Source organism: Gymnoscopelus braueri (genome assembly GCF_963280865.1).
Source record: "Gymnoscopelus braueri genome assembly, chromosome: 8".
Classification (NCBI taxonomy): Eukaryota; Metazoa; Chordata; class Actinopteri; order Myctophiformes; family Myctophidae; genus Gymnoscopelus; species Gymnoscopelus braueri.
The window spans coordinates 40,736,921-40,753,891 of record NC_137609.1 but is presented as its reverse complement, the minus strand read 5'-3'; the positions used below and the strand labels follow the sequence as shown (position 1 = coordinate 40,753,891).

The following is a 16,971-nucleotide window of genomic DNA, read 5'->3' as shown; positions in this document are numbered from 1 at the left end:
TTTAGCTACTTTTGCAATATTGTTGAAAGAGAAAGTGGTTAAGTCTGTCTGTGGGTTTTATAAATATTGAGCAAACAGTGAATAAAGCGCGCACATCCAAAGCCAGGTGCTGGGCAGAGACAAACACTTAGGGCGGATTCAGACTATGGTCCCGGGTGCGCACCCCGGACCACATGGCAGATGTTGTGGTAGTGTGACCGTAGCGAACCGTTCCCCGTAACGCATCACCGTACCGTACCCGAAACCACCTGGGGAGGTAGTCTCGGGTCCGATTGCTGCGGAGCAGTGCGGACTCGGGAACGGAACGCGGCAGTGTGAATCCATCCGTACCAAGAGAAGGAAGTGGACTGCTAATCATATATCATTTATATATTTTTATAATGACGCATTATTTTAGCTGGGTTATACCTTCTCATAGTTCTACTTGAATGTTGACAAGAAATAATAATCCCGCTAGTGTTTGAGTAGCGCGAGCCGTGAAAAATAATAAACAAAAAACACATGTGTAGTGAACGTATATATAAGGATAAATATGCCAAGGATTAGTCGGTGACTTCACTGCTAAAATACCAAGGATGCATTAGTGACGTCGCTATCATATTGAATAACAGAGACGCGAGAGACAGCGTTACATTTTGAGGTTTCAAAGACCAACGCACACACTGCTTTGGTTGTGTATTGTTGTTCTGTTATTTTTATAACTCAAGACAACGTCAGGAACACAGTCAAACTTTATTATTCACTCTGCACTCTGAGAAGTGACTCTTTTTCTGTGAATGACATTCTCTAGCTCCCAAAGCCCCATTGTCAACAGCGCCCCCATGAGGCACATATTTACCATTACTGTTAAATTAAATGGTCTCGGGTGCGCAAGAATCTTGGCCAATGTGAATACTGGCCAGCTGCGAGAGGCCAACCGTACTCGGGAACGGTTTGAATGAATCGGACCCAGTCTGAATCCGCCCTTAGAAAGTCTGCACACTGGATCCAGCCTCCAACTGCATGTCTCTTTATTAGCTACCACCAAAGATGATGTTTCGAGCCAAAGTCTGAGGAAGAGGGTTTGGACTCTGATTTTCTTTTATGAATAAGAAAATATTCGCACATCCACTTCGTTCAGACGAGGGTGCGTTGGACAGTGATTTTATTGTCAATTTGAATACAACTGATGCTGTTGATGAAGAGCAGAGTGCAGAATTTTTGTTCATGGTTGCTTCATAAATATATGATAATGAAAAGTATTATAATAATATAACTACAGTGGATTCATTGCAACACAGGTTCTTATTTTTACCCATTTCCTGAAAAGTTAGGGTTTTCCACCCGACAGCGACAAAATAAAGGTTTATTTAATAAATGTTTTATGTGTGTTATTGATGGGTCTACTGCTGAGGTAAGCAGGGTACTCACAGCCTCTTGAGCCGGTAGAGTCCACTGAAGGCCTGGCTACTGATCAACTGCACACTGTTGTTCTGAAGAAACCTGAAGAAAAACAAGCAGCAATTCATCACCTGATGGGAACATGATATACAATGGCTTTTCATTTGAGACTCTACCATTGTGTGTGTGTGTGTGTGTGTGTGTGTGTGTGTGTGTGTGTGTGTGTGTGTGTGTGTGTGTGTGTGTGTGTGTGTGTGTGTGTGTGTGTGTGTGTGTGTGTGTGTGTGTGTGTGTGTGTGCATGCGCGCGCAGTGGTGGAAAAAGTACTCACATGTTTTACTTAAGTAAAAGTATCAATACTGCAATGTAGAAATACTCTGTTACAAGTAAAAGTCCGGAATTCAAAATGTACTTGAATAAAAGTACAAAAGTATTGGTTTCAAAATGTACTTAAAGTACCAAAAGTAAAAGTAGCCTACTCATTGTGCAGAATGTCCCATTTCACAAGTTCAAAATGTATAACAATCTTTTGAAAATAGCAGATCTACAAACTCACAATGCGTCACATCGTGACGCATTGAGCTTGTAGATCGGCTATTTTCAAATGGCCGAAATCTATATAGGGCTGAAGTGGTTATTGTATGTTTTGTGATAATAATCTAAATCTGCAAAGTAACTAAAGCTGTCAAATAATTGTAGTGGAGTAAAAGTACAACATTTGCCTCTGAGATGTAGTGGAGTAGAAGTAAAAGTGTTGAAAATGGGAAATAATCCAGTAAAGCAAAAATTCCTCAATTGTGTACTTGAGTACAGTACTTGAGTAAATTACCTTACACCACTGTGTGTGTGTGTGTGTGTGTGTGTGTGTGTGTGTGTGTGTGTGTGTGTGTGTGTGTGTGTGTCATGATCCATACTGTGTACTCCATAATAATGAAGAACAGGAATCCTTGCAATTATTCTGAATAGCTGCCCCGCTTTCTAATGGGACTCTATACGGCACGAAGCGATCGCAATGTGGATTTGATTGTTGAAGATCTGCTCTGTGTCATTTGAGACTCTACCATTGTGTGTGTGTGTGTGTGTGTGTGTGTGTGTGTGTGTGTGTGTGTGTGTGTGTGTGTGTGTGTGTGTGTGTGTGTGTGTGTGTGTGTGTGTGTGTGTGTGTGTGTGTGTGTGTGTACGCCCGTGCGCTACACTTTTGAGGACCAAATGGCCCCACAAGTGTAGAAGTAGAATTTGAGAGATTGGGCCTCATTCACAAAGCTGTTGGTACATTTCTACTGCAGTTTGGTGTAGTTTTGCAACTAAGTAAAGACCCACGAGGGATTCAAGAAAGGGTGTGTAAAGCCTTGATTTGTGCGGATAACAGACGTATCAGATGATGAATCCCACCTTTGTTTGTAAATCAAATGCGCGTTCATGTACGTATGCCCCATTTGTATTGTCCGACGGACAATTAATACCATAAGGCAACACCGGAATAGGCAAGCTGAAATAAAATCTGCCGTGGTGAAAGCATTCCATATACAAGTTCAATGTGTCGCTCGTCCAAAAAGAAAAGATCTACAAGCCTACAACGCTTCGTAATCGCAACGCCTTGACAGCGTGTGGATTTGGTTTATTTGGCAAGCGAGTCGCTCACGCGATGGATCAGTTGAACTTGAGAGTGGAAAAAAGTATTGCTCTCATAACTTAATGTCACAGAAAAACTAATGATATCAAAAGGAATTCAAAAATCCCAAAAAGGTAGCACATCCAAAATTTCAAATCAATGGAGGGCAGAGTACTCACATTTCCACTTTTTTTTATTGGCACACACCAATAAACAAATAATATATTAGGCTAATAAAGCATGGCGGGATATTATACAAGCCTTTTCTACTGAATAGCTGCCCACCTTTGCTGAGGTAAAAACTAAACAAAAACAATGCTGCTGGAATGCGGGACACACTGGAAAGCTGTTTCCTGAGAGATTATAGATTATAGCTTTACATAATATATTGATCACTGAGGTCAAATGCATCTTTTTAATTAACATATATATATAGACGTACTATGGGAATGGACACAGATTTCATCCAGACTGCATCTTCATCAGACGGTAAGACTAGCAGGATATTGTGTGGCCGTGTTCTGTCATCAACCAGTTTCATACTGCTATTAGAGATTAATAAGTACCGCGACAATGGCGCGTCTGTGGTCTGCTGCAGCATTAAGCTTGACAGGTTAATCAGTTTCGACAAATTATGGTCACATTTGCAGAAACGGCAAACTGAGGGACGAAATAATGATGTTCAGCGATCGGCCCTGAATGAGTCAACTAAAATAATACATACAAATCAGTTTGAATTTGCCTGGGACAATGGGATGGGACAGAACACATAGCACAGAGATTAGCCTTCCACAGAAATTACCTCAAATGTCCACTGACTGAGCTCGGAAGTCGGAACCCATTACGGTCTGTGCCCCTACATGCTGTTGTACTTTGTTCTGTCAACTTAACCCATTTAGACCTGGAAAATAAGTCATTTTTAGATTTCTTTGGCTATTCAAAAATAGCAGATCTAGAAGCTCGTAGCGCGGCACTATTTTTGAATAATCGTGAACATTTGTGCAAATCTTTTTTAAAGCAAACATTTGTAACTCAAATCTTTGCTTCTTATCTGGGGGATTCTACAAATGTCTTCTAAATCGTGACAGTTTTCTGAAAAACTTGTTTTGCTATATCAGTGGTGCTCAAACCTTTTCATGTCAAGGACCACCCAAAATTATTTGGCCGCGGACCCCCATCTGAAAATATTTTGTTCCAGGGACCCCCACCAGAAGCAAAGATTTGAGTTACTAATGTTCCCTTTATATATTCAAATATTTGCACTTAATGTTTTTTTAAGCAGATCTACAAGCTCATAGCGGCGCACCGAGTGCCGGGCTATGAGCTTGTAGATCTGCTATTTTTTTTAAATAGCCCAAAGAAATCTTAAAATGACACAGATGCGTTCCCGGTCGTAATGGATTAATTGATTTGATGAAAATGATGAAAATGAAGCAGAGTCAGACATGATCCCCATGCAGACTCCAGGCTGTCTATGAAGAAACCATCATCAACAGCCTGATCCAGAACATGACTTCAGAGTCAGACCCCACCCTGAGTATCAGCATCTTCCGTTACGACAGTTGTTCTCAAACTTTCAGAGAACACAGGCCCGTTAAGAGTCCATTTGGAACCCACTCAAAAAACCCTGAGGGAACCCATTATGTTTGAGAACCACTGCTTTATGAAGACGCGCTTCAGAGTCCCGATTTGCAAGCTGAACCACACCGATGGATCCAGGGAAGGAACATTGTGTTCAATGAGGTCAGTGGTGGAAAAAAAGTACTCAAATGTTTTACTTAAGTAAAAGTATCAATACTGCTGTAGAAGTACTCTGTTGCAAGTATAAGTCTGGAATTCAGAATGTACTTGAGTAAAATTACAAACTTATTGGTATCAAAATGTACTTAAAGTAACAAAAGTAAAAGTACATCATTTTTGGAAAATAGCAGATCTACAAGCTCACAATACGTCGTGATCATCAGATGGTAAGACTAGTAGGATATTGCGTGGCCGCGTTCTCATGATGTCATCAACCAGATTAATTTTGCCATTAGAGATTAATAAGTGTGATGGTGCGTCCGCGGTCTCCTGCAGCAGTAAGCAGGACAGAATAATCAGCTTGACAAATTATGGTCACAGTGGCAGAGAAGGCAAACATGCCGAGGGACAAAAACAATTATGTTCAGCTTTGAATGCGTCAACTAAAAATACATGACAAACGGTCTGAATTTGCATCAGAATGAGACAGAACACATTGTACAGAGATCTAACTAGCCATGCTTACAGCAGTAAGCATGACATAATAATCAGCTTTCACAAATGATGGTCACTCTGGCAGAGAAAGCAAACATGCTGAGGGACAAAAATAATCACGTTCAGCTTTGAACGCGTCAACTAAAAATACATGAAAACGGTCCGAATTTGCATCCGAATAATCATGTTCAGCTTTGAATGTGTCACCTAAAAATACATGAAAAATGTTCTGAATGAGACAGAACACATTGTACAGAGATTAGCCTTCCACAACCCCCCCCCCCTCTCCGTCGCCTGAATAGCAATGCATCATTATTGAGCAATAAACTCTGACAGGGTGACGCAGGAGATGAACCACTCTAAGGGGTTCATATGTAGGCCTGTCACAATTATTACATAATTATTTTTGCATAATCGTCATAATCGTTTCCATGTTTTTGTTCCATGTTTCACACATTTTCAAATATAAAAAAGCAGAAATAGCAGATCTACAAGCTTACAACGCATTTTTTTTATTAGGAAGCCTAAAAGGCAATAAGATGTTTTACATTTTATTAATAATGTTCCAATATTCAATGCCAAACACACAATTAAATCGTTAATCGCAATTATTTGAATGACAATTAATCGTCAAGTTAAATGTGTAATTGTGACAGCACTATTCATATGCTAATAATGACTGCCTCACTATTCATTATCCGGCTTATTACACAGATACTTAGTTAAGATATCAATAACAATTAAGTATAACAACAAACACATATGTATTGATTTAACCACATGAACCCCAGCATCCCTATTCTGGGGGCAATGATTCAGCAAAAACAGCAGATCTACAGTACAAGCGGTTGTGAGATTGTAGATCAGCTATTTTCGCCAAACATATTTGGTGTAGGGGGGGAAAAGGGAGGGGGCCCAGTATAGATCCCTGGTGGACTCCAATCAACCGAGTACAGGGTTTAAAAGTATCGGTATCAAAATGTACTTAAAGTACCAAAAGTAGAAAGTACTCATTGTGCAGAATGTCTCATTTCACAAGTTTTCAAAGTTTTCAAATATGTTCAAATCTTTTGAAAATAGCCGATCTACAAGCTCACAATGCGTCGCATCGCAACGCATTGTGAGCCCACAACAAATCGTCAAGTTAAATTTGTAATTGTGACATGTATTTGGCAGCGAACCCCCATCTGAAAACATTTTGTTCTAGCTGGACCTCCATAAGGAAAGATTTGAGTTAAAAATGAAAAAATATTTTTCAAAAATAGCAGATCTACAAGTTCATAGCGCGGCACAAAGTGACGTGCCATGAGCTTGCATAGCTACTATTTTTGAATAGCCAAAGTATACAATTATGTCCCGGTTTTAATGGGTTAAATGGTCCCAACCAACATTATCAATGACACAATTGCACCTCAACTTAGAAGAACATAAGTTAGATCAAAATCTTCATTCAAACCATGAGATGCTAGTGTCAAGGGTATCAGAACGTCTCTGTTAGCAGGAGAATTTCAACTAGATTCTCCCTTCTGTGGCTCAAAGTAAAACTTTTCAATGGTTCAGTAACCACATGAATAAAAAGTGCATAAAAAGGTGCCACTGGCACTGGAATAATCCTTCTTAGTCTAAGTCCAGTGGGTGGGTATGCGAGTACTGTATGTCTGTACCTAAAGTCAAGAGCAGATGAGCAAAGCTGCAACACATGTACAGTATGAAAGAGTGCAGGACTATTTTCAGATATTTGCACTAAATAAAATGTATGTCTGCTTGTACAGAGTGTGTGTAGAATAGGGTTGGTGTACACACTTAAGGGATAATTCACCCCCAAAATGCCTTTTTTTCTATCGATTAGTCACCCCATGGAGAGTTGAATTAATGGATTTGTTTTTAATAATAATAATAATAATACATTTGATTTATAACGCACTTTACATTCTTACGAATCTCAGAGTGCTACAATTAAAAGCAAGGTATAAAAACAGCATAGGCAACAAAACAATTAATAGACCCAACTAGGCTAAACTAAGAGCCAAAATTTAGAAATAAAAACAAACAAAGTCCATAAAAAATTAGAAAAATGCTTTTTTAAAAAGGTAGGTTTTTAGTCCATTTTTAAAAGCATCAGTGGACTGTGGTGCTCTCAGGTGGTCTGGGAGGGCATTCCACAGACATGGGGCTGTGCGACAGAAGGCCCGGTCGCCCATGGTGCGGAGGTTGGTGTCAGGGACAACAAGGAGGTTGGTATTGTTGGAGCGGAGGCTTCGGGTGGCGGGTTTTGGTGTGAGGAGTTCTTTGAGGTAGGGGGGGGGCGTTGCCGTACATGCATTGATGGGTGAGAAGGGAAATCTTATATTCAGTCCTGAAGGAGATGGGGAGCCAGTGAAGTGAGCGGAGGGTGGGTGTGATATGGTCATATTTTCGCACTCTCATCAGGACCCTAGCAGCGCTGTTTTGAATGTATTGGAGCCTTTGGAGGCTCTTGCTAGGGATCCCGATGAGTAGTGCATTGCAGTAATCCAGCCTGGAGGAGATAAAGGCGTGGACGAGTTTCTCAGCATCTGGCAGGGTGAGTGTGGAGCGGAGTGTGGAGATGTTCCTGAGGTGGAAAAAGGAGGTCTTACAGAGGTGTTTTACGTGTGCCTCGAAGGTGAGGTGCGGGTCCATTTTCACACCCAGGTTGGTGACTGTGGATGAGAGGGGGAGATTTTGACCGGAGAATGAGATGCTGGTTATGGGGCATGATTTGATCTGGTGGGGGGTGCCAATTAAGATGGCTTCAGTCTTGGAGCTGTTTAACTGCAGAAAATTGAGGTTCATCCACGCCTTTATCTCCTCCAGGCAGGTGGTCAGTGTGGATGAAGGAGATGGTGCCGGCAGGTCTGCAGGGGGGTTGACGGAGATGGTGGTGGCTGGTTTGCGGGGGGGTGGGTCAATTTTGAGGTACAATTGAGTGTCGTCGGCATAGCAGTGGAACGAGATGCCATGCCGACTGATGACGTGGCCGAGGGGGAGCATGTAGAGGGTGAAGAGTGTGGGGCCGAGTACGGATCCCTGGGGGACACCGCAGGTGACATGGTGTGTCCGGGATTTTTTTCCTCCCAGGGATACGCACTCGGTTCTGTCGGAGAGGTAGGAATGAAACCAATTTAGAGCAGAGTCAGAGAGACCAATGGAGTGAAGGCGGTTGAGGAGGATGTCGTGGTGAATAGTGTCGAAAGCTGCAGTCAAATCGAGCAGGATGAGGAGTGATGGGGAACCTGCATCCGCTGCCATCAGTAAGTCGTTTGTGACTCTAACTAGGGCTGTTTCCGTGCTATGGGCTGCACGGAAACCAGACTGAAATTTCTCAGCAATGCTGTTTATGTCCAGGTGGTCCTGGAGTTGTGCTGCCACCACTTTTTCCAAAATTTTGGAGAGAAAAGGGAGGTTAGAAATGGGTCTGTAATTGGCCAAGTTGTCGGGATCTAATGAGGGTTTTTTGAGCAGAGGTGTGATGATGGCTGTCTTCAATGCAGAGGGAACAAGGCCAGACTGGAGTGAGAGGTTTATGGTTTTAGCGATGTTTTTGTCGCATTCCAATAATTTGATTACCGGGCCAGCTGCTTCCCTTCATGATTAGCCCGTCATAAAACACGGGTTGGGGATCGCTCACACACGCACGGCACGACTGACAACGTCGTCTGAAAAAAAACACCAGCCGGAACGCTGTTGGATCATCAGACACCTTGATTTCCAATGGGTGTGTATGGGTGACTTTAGACAGATCCTAGACTCTAGTCTGTGGACTCAGTCAGTTATGTTTTCCAGCCAAACCACTGATTAATAGGAAGCTGTCAGGATGCTGATGGGACCGGTTCCTTCCTGCCTGAGGCTGTCCAGCCGGTCCCCACACATCTCCTGCCTCGTCATGCAGTCCTCTGCTGCCACTTGTCTACTTGCTCCTTTTTACCTCAGTGGTTCTCAAAGTGGGGTCCCCCAGGGATCCCCAGTAAAATGACTTAACATATAGCTTTAACCACTTTTAACCGCATCGGGACGCATTGTTAGCTTGTACAGTAAAATAAATCAAATAGAGCACATAAGTCCTGACGTCACTCGTGCATCCCCTGGGTCGTGGAAGTAATTTCTCTATGGAGAATAACATTGGGTCATCTTAGAATCGTCTCATATAAGAATTCAAAAATAAGGGTCCAAAAATAAACAAACTGTCTCGGCGATATTGTCAGGGAGGTGGCTCTGTATCGTTTATGATAGTCAGTCACTATTTGATACCGTTGCTTGGTCTGTTTCTGGCGAAAATGTAACTAATTCGGACGGCGTTTAGCATCTAATTAGCGGTTTCTCACCGTCAGTTGATGCTTCATATCATATCCATGTGAGTCAAACTGCCGGGATCATTCATTTATTTTTGGAACATAGTTCTTATTTGACGCGATATTAAACACGTCTATGGGAATTCAGAATGGGGGAAAAGAACGCGACCCAGGTTGGATGTGTAAATTACGTCAGACGTCGGTGCTCTATTGTGACACGTTTTAACAACACAAATCTTGTGGGTGTCCCCTGGCACCACATATTTGGAGATGATGGTTGTGTTACTATTGCTGCTATAGCTTTGTAATAAGTGGTGACAAACAAAACCTTGCTTCTTGATTCTTGAGTTAGGGGTCCTTGTAGCAATGTATAAGTACTCTGTTACAAGTAAAAGTCCGGAATTCTAAATTTACTTGAGTAAAAGTACAAAAGTATTGGTATCAAAATGTACTTAAAGTACCAAAAGCAATGTTTGTGATCTACAAGCTCACAACGTGTTGTGAGCTTGTAGATCTGCTATTTTCAAATAGCCTAGGTATAAGATAGGGCTAGATGCGACGCGTTTTGAGCTTGTAGATCAGCTATTTTCAAATAGCCTAGGTATAAGATAGGGCTAAAGTGGTTAATGTATGTTTTATAATGTAATAATTTATATCTGCAAAGTAACTAGTAACTAAACATTTCAAATCATTGTAGTATTTATATATATGAAACCTTTTGAGAAAAACTACTTTCTGGCTGTGTCAGCTGGGTGTCATCCACTTCAAGTAGAGAGAATGTGAGCACACTCAACAAACATCAAACCAACACTCACTTCTTTCTTCAGCGTGACAATGAGGACAACATTGAGCCAAAATGCATTTGCGTGTTGTTGTTGCTGTTGTCAAAATAAACAATAGCTGAAGGACATTTCATGAGTGCTCTGGCATTATTCTCATCCACTCCTGGCTATCTGTTTGTCTGCGTTCTTCCCCTAAGACTTTGCTTGTCAATACATTTCATTAAATATCTCATTTCAAGTGTTTATTTCTCTGAGCCCATTGAGGGGAGAGCCCTATTGCACTTGCCTGTGGGGCTGAGTGCACAATATAAAATAAATAAATGCAACACAGTACAAAGCAGCGAATACACTGTATATCCACCATCTGCACTAGGGAGTACACAATATGAAATAAATAAATAAATGCAACACATCGTATCATCCTCTGTTTTTACGTCCGGAGACCCCTGTCCAGGACAGACTTCAGACGCGACCCCTCAGGAGACAGGAGGCTCATATCTGAACCCAGTTGATTTGGCGCTAGGAGCCCGTTGTGAACGCATGCCCAAGCAGTCTGTCTACTGTATGTCTTCAAAAATGATATTATACTAGTCTATACCCGTCCGGTAGTGATGCGCAGGTCTGTTTTTTTCATAACCCGCCCCGCCACGGAACCCAACCCACCCCAACCTGTCCCGCAGAACAATATATAATTTGGCCCGCCCCGCAACCCGCGGTGATAAAAAAGAAGATAATCATCATCATAATAGCTCAGACAACAATATATAGCTATATGGCCTCATATAAACTTTTATAACATCTTACAGATCTTACAGAGTTTGGTAACCTCAGCGAGGTGATCGCCCTAAAACACGGTCACCCCGGATCAAATCCGTGACCTGGGAACGGTCGCCACCAGGTACTCCGTCACGTAACCTCAGTAAAAATGGGGGCGAGTGTGTTTTGGGGCGATCGTTCCGGTTACCTCAGCGTACGTTTCTCTCTCTCGGCGCGCTGTCATTGTTTGACGATAGGGCACGGCTTATTCTGGAAATGCCATCAGCTCACGGAAGCCTTTCCCCTCGACAACATCGAGTATTCTTAAACAATCTACAAGTGAAATGATCAAAAGGCCTATAGCATTAGGTATTTAAACACCAGGATAGAACATGATTGGATAGTTAGAACATGAATAGGCCTATTTCTGTCAGATAACTCACGAATAGATTGAACCAATATTATAGACCGAATATATTTAAGCAATATAATAGAATGAGAATACAAGTGTGGAAGTAATATTTTATCTTGGCGTTCAGGCTCTGCTATATTTTTTCTCCCTGCTCAGCACAATCATACGGCCATCATTAACCATTAAGAGCAGGGAGATAGATATACCATAACATAACAACCCCCCATGGGGAACAGACCAATAGCAGAGCCCACTGGTGGTGCTGGGGTGGTGGTGGGAGCAAACGCTGCATGACAACAAGCTAGAAGACACAACCGGATGGAATGCCCGATTCAAGAGAACTTAAATACCCGCCCAATTGGACAGCTGATTGCCACGTCTGTGTATGACGTAAGGATCTTGCATGACGCTGTAAACAGCCATATAGAATGAGCAATGCATGTAACCTCTCGAGTGTATGCTGCCAGAACTAACTCGCAGGCTACGTATAATTTCTGTCAGATAACTCACGAATAGATTGAACCAATATTATAGACCGAATATATTTAAGCAATATAATAGAATGAGAATACAAGTGTGGAAGTAATATTTTATCTTGGCGTTCAGGCTCTGCTATATTTTTTCTCCCTGCTCAGCACAATCATACGGCCATCATTAACCATTAAGAGCAGGGAGATAGATATACCATAACATAACAACCCCCAACACGCGTGACCTACGGTGAACGCTCACCGATTCATCCAAACAGATATCCCACTAAACTCCTTCAGGAGACAGTGACGAATATGCAGCTAGCAATTCTGGATCATGCTAGGATATCCTAACATAACCCCCAACACGCGGAACCAAGAACGCCCTACGGTGAACGCTCACCGATTCATCCTAGCAGATATCCCACTAGACTCCTTCAGGAGACAGTGACGAATATGCAGCTAGCAATTCTGGATCATGCTAGGATATTCTAACATTATGTGAACTTGAATGTGAAGCCATGGCTACGCTTGCCGTAAGCCTTATCTATGTGAACTTGAATGTGAAGCCATGGCTACGCTTGCCGTAAGCCTTATTCTATATGATAGGAAAACTATGTGTGGGGTGAATTCTCAAACCCATACCAATTGACCAAGCTGATATCCCATCCACCACAGACCAGCGTCTGGGATCAGCGAGGACATACTAACTTTATGTGAACTAAAAGGCCTTAGCTGCCATGCACAGGCAGCACTTAACCATTCCTCTAATAGCCACATAGAGGAATATACTACATAAACTTAACATGCCTAAGTGTTAAGAGTTGATGCCCCCAACCGCATCCTACTGATGCCCCCAACCGCATCAACTCTTATGCAAGCCAACTGCATCACCGTGATGCTATACCCAACCGCATCAGCCATGATGCAAACCAACCGCATCAACCATGATGCCACGTTTTTGAGTTTGAGTTTGAGTTTGAGCAACCAGCTGAACTCTTTAGTGCCAACTAAAGAAACATTTAAAACTTAACATGACTTTGAAGTCACGCTACACCCAGCGACCACCAGATATGCATGGTAATAACAAACTACCATTTACATTTAGCTATTACAACACTTGTATTCATTACATCCTGAGCCAACAAAGAACTCCCCATTTTAGCGCACATGACGAACATGGCACTAAGGACCATTTTATTCAGAACGGTTGATCTGTGCACCAACTGAAAATATGCAGATGGTTAAGATTTGTTCTGTTGAATTAAAGCTTAAACTGAAGATGGGACATGACCTGTTTGAACAAATGAGCCACAGATAAAACATAATGCTGCTTGTGTGAGAACAGACTAAGATCTGTGTTTTAACAGCTAAGATCTATGACTGCCCCATCTAACCAAGATTGACTTCTAATTAACAAAGAATACTGAAGCAGCTTCCAATGAGATATTGAAGATATATTCATAAAATGTCCCTCCATAGAAATGAAACATCAGAAATCATGGATGCATGACTAACTCTTGATATACACTTAGATTAGACTCCACGTAGATGAAAGCAATGGTTATCGACTTATAGTAGTTAGTAGTACCAACAATATTTAATCTGAATCCAGTACTCCCTTTACATTACATGCTTGTAAAATTGCAACCTTGCTTACAAGACTGCAAGAAGAACCACGCCAACATAATTCCAAGAATGATAAGCCACCATTTAAAGAACATAACATTAAATATTTGCCTCCTGAGCAGATTTTAATTAATGACCATAACATTCATTATCCAATAACTTCATAACAATAATAACGGAACTAAGTTTGGATTCCAAGAACCTTTGAAATGCCCATCAACCATGACTCTACTGAAGAGCCCCACCATTTATCTGGTAGCAATAACTTTACTCCTGTAGCTTGTCACACAACATGACATCAATTGTCAACCGCTTTTATAAGAATGCATTACATCCGGTGATCTGAACATATGTTGATCCCAAGATAAGACATGAGTGCCCTCATAAATTGCTCCCCTCCTTTATGCCCTGAGAGCATGAATGCCCTCTGCTGGACTGACTGCATTTCGCAATTAGCAGTGTTAAACCATCTTTAATATAACAAAGACCATTTAGATGGGCTGCTATTGCTAAAAATAAAGAAAAGCAGTTGTTTTCCTTCAAGTGTTTCAAGATTTACTTAAGAAAATCCCTGTAACCTACCAGTCTCCAAGGTGTAAGCAGCAAAATGTATATCACCTTGACAGCAAGAATAGCTTAATTAGCTTTGCAATACAATAGCACAGGGGGTACTTTAGAATGTAACCAAAAGCTTACATCTAACCAAGCACTGCAGCCAACACAGTATAATAGCCCATAACTTACTTGATTTGCACAATTTACTTCATTATTATATTTACCAGCCTCCACTATATCTTAGAGGCAAATTATTACCAGAAAATGTAGCTACATCAGATGGAAATAGCTATAGCCACCAATTAGCACATACTAGCTGCAACATAACATATATTACCACAATATAATGGCCATACTGCACACTATAGTCTACTATAGTATAAAATTATGCACCATGAACCATAAGTTCTCTTTACGCATATTTGAATGCAGTCTCCTAGATTTGAAAAACTGCTGAAAGAATGCATCACTAATATAAATAGCCTATATATATTTTAACCAACTGTAGATTAACTTGAAACATTATTAATTCCTACACTGAGATACCTGGTGCTATGCTGCTTTACTCAAGTAAATCCGCAGACTACTGTCTGCAACACTAAAACGAGATCAAGAAAAATGACTATTAGTTATAACTTGTGCTTATAATAAGCGGACATGGCAACCCAGCACTGTGTTGCGTCTATGCTTGCAGTCCCATAGCCCGGAGGGAACGCACTCGACGTTGATCAGTGAGTGAACCACAACATGTTTGGAAGCGCAAGAACACACACTAGCTCTTCTTCATCCACAAGTGTACTTTCTTATCCCACTCAAGATGACGGCCAGACTGTGCATTAATCGTTTTTAACCAGTACATTATATGAAACATAAGATTTGAGCAATGCACTGCATAAGTGACACTAACTATTGGTCCTCTCTCTCCCTCTCTGCTCTGAACAGCTGATCACTGATACGTGCAGTGATGCCGGTTTGAGAGAGAAATCAGCCAACCTAGACCACGAAAATACTTGTATTTAACCTGTATTATGCTAATGTATGCATTGCCATTGAAATAGCCTAAAGTCAGCTTGTAGATGATCTGCTATTTCGAAATCTTGTGATAAAAGTGGAATATTTGGAATATGTATATTTTTAACTACACATTAATCTGGGGACCATGACAGAACCACATAAGAAAGCGATCCCAAAATAACTTTTCCCCAGAAATAAGCCAAACCACCATTAATAAGCGATTTGACAGAAAACCAGCCAATGTTGCTAATAATGAGATGAGGCCCCATAGCCCGGAGGGACACAACAGAAAGCTCTGCTGGCTGAGCTAAAACACCGTTGTTTTTCAGCTTTGAAAACATTAGCAAGGAGCAGTTTCACTACAATTTAAGTTGCTTTGCTTTTAGTAATAGAACAAGTATCATATAACAACCAGCGGCACCAGACCACCACTGAAACCTCAACAATGACATTAGCATCAACAGCATATTAGCTTTTTTCAGCAGCATAGAGAAGAACACAGCAGCCTTAGTAGATAAACAAACGCGACGCCATACCACCTGGCCTTCACAGTAGCCTATAATAGACAGCAGCTTATGAGCAGAAAGCATGATTCAAGTAGCATGAAGCAGTAACACCAGCAAACAACAGCAGCTTCTGGGAAGCATGATAGCAAGTAGCAGTAGCTCCAGCAAACAACCAAACAACCAGCCAGGAACAGCAAACGCTGCATGACAACAAGCTAGAAGACACAACCGGATGGAATGCCCGATTCAAGAGAACTTAAATACCCGCCCAATTGGACAGCTGATTGCCACGTCTGTGTATGACGTAAGGATCTTGCATGACGCTGTAAACAGCCATATAGAATGAGCAATGCATGTAACCTCTCGAGTGTATGCTGCCAGAACTAACTCGCAGGCTACGTATAATTAAGCATGCAATTCTGTAACTGTCTTTTTTCGTTTTTTTCGTGTGAGAGTGGTGTCGACCCACTACACCCGCAGACCACATAATTACCTATGAAATCTTGACTCGTCCGCCCGCCCCGCAGGGCCCCGCGGGACCTACGGGTCGGCAAAAAAAGAAAAAAGAAAAACATGAATTCAAGTCTCCATGGGGTGACTAATCGATAATTTTTATGTAAAAATATCGTTTTTTCTGCTTCCACTTCCCACTAGCTCTCTCTCTCTCTCTCTCTCCCCCCCATCTCCTTCAGTTTACAGAAGTGGAGAGAGGTGTGCGTGGGGCAGCCAGCTGGTTCCGTTCATGATAAGCCCGTCATAAAACACGGGCTGGGGATCACTCACACACGCACGACTGACAACGCGTCGGAAAAACACCAGCCGGAACGCTGTTGGATCATCAGACACATTGATTTCCAATGGGTGGAAAAGTGGGATGGAAAGTGACTTCGTAGCCTACTTGGTACCTGCAACAGTTCCAACACACGCGCGTGCACGTCCCGTCGCCGTGGACCCACAGCGAACACACACACACATAAATAGTTCCAACTCTCACACACACATGCGCGCGACCAGTCGCGAACCATAGCACGCACGCACGCACGCACGCACACACACACACACACACACACACACACACACACACACACACACACACACACACACACACACACACACACACACACACACACACACACACACACACACACACACACACACACACACACACACGGATTAGAAACGGGCGTTGTCATTTGGTGCATATACGCTAATAAGCTATGGCCGTGTGCAAATACAAATCAATTGCTCCAGCCATTGAGGAGAACCGGGCAGGACAGACAGATTATGAACAGACAGATCCTGTCGACAGA

At 42.0% G+C, this 16,971-nt stretch overlaps 1 protein-coding gene across 1 annotated transcript in view; it reads right to left on the bottom strand.

The window, feature by feature from the left end:
* The window catches only part of rxfp2a (relaxin family peptide receptor 2a), a 146,513-nt gene that overhangs the window by 46,468 nt on the left and 83,074 nt on the right, over positions 1 to 16,971 (bottom strand). The window contains exon 7 of the mRNA XM_080435010.1: positions 1,411 to 1,482. Coding sequence (XP_080291136.1) covers positions 1,411 to 1,482 — 72 coding nt within the window. The remainder of the gene's footprint in view (positions 1 to 1,410; positions 1,483 to 16,971) is intronic.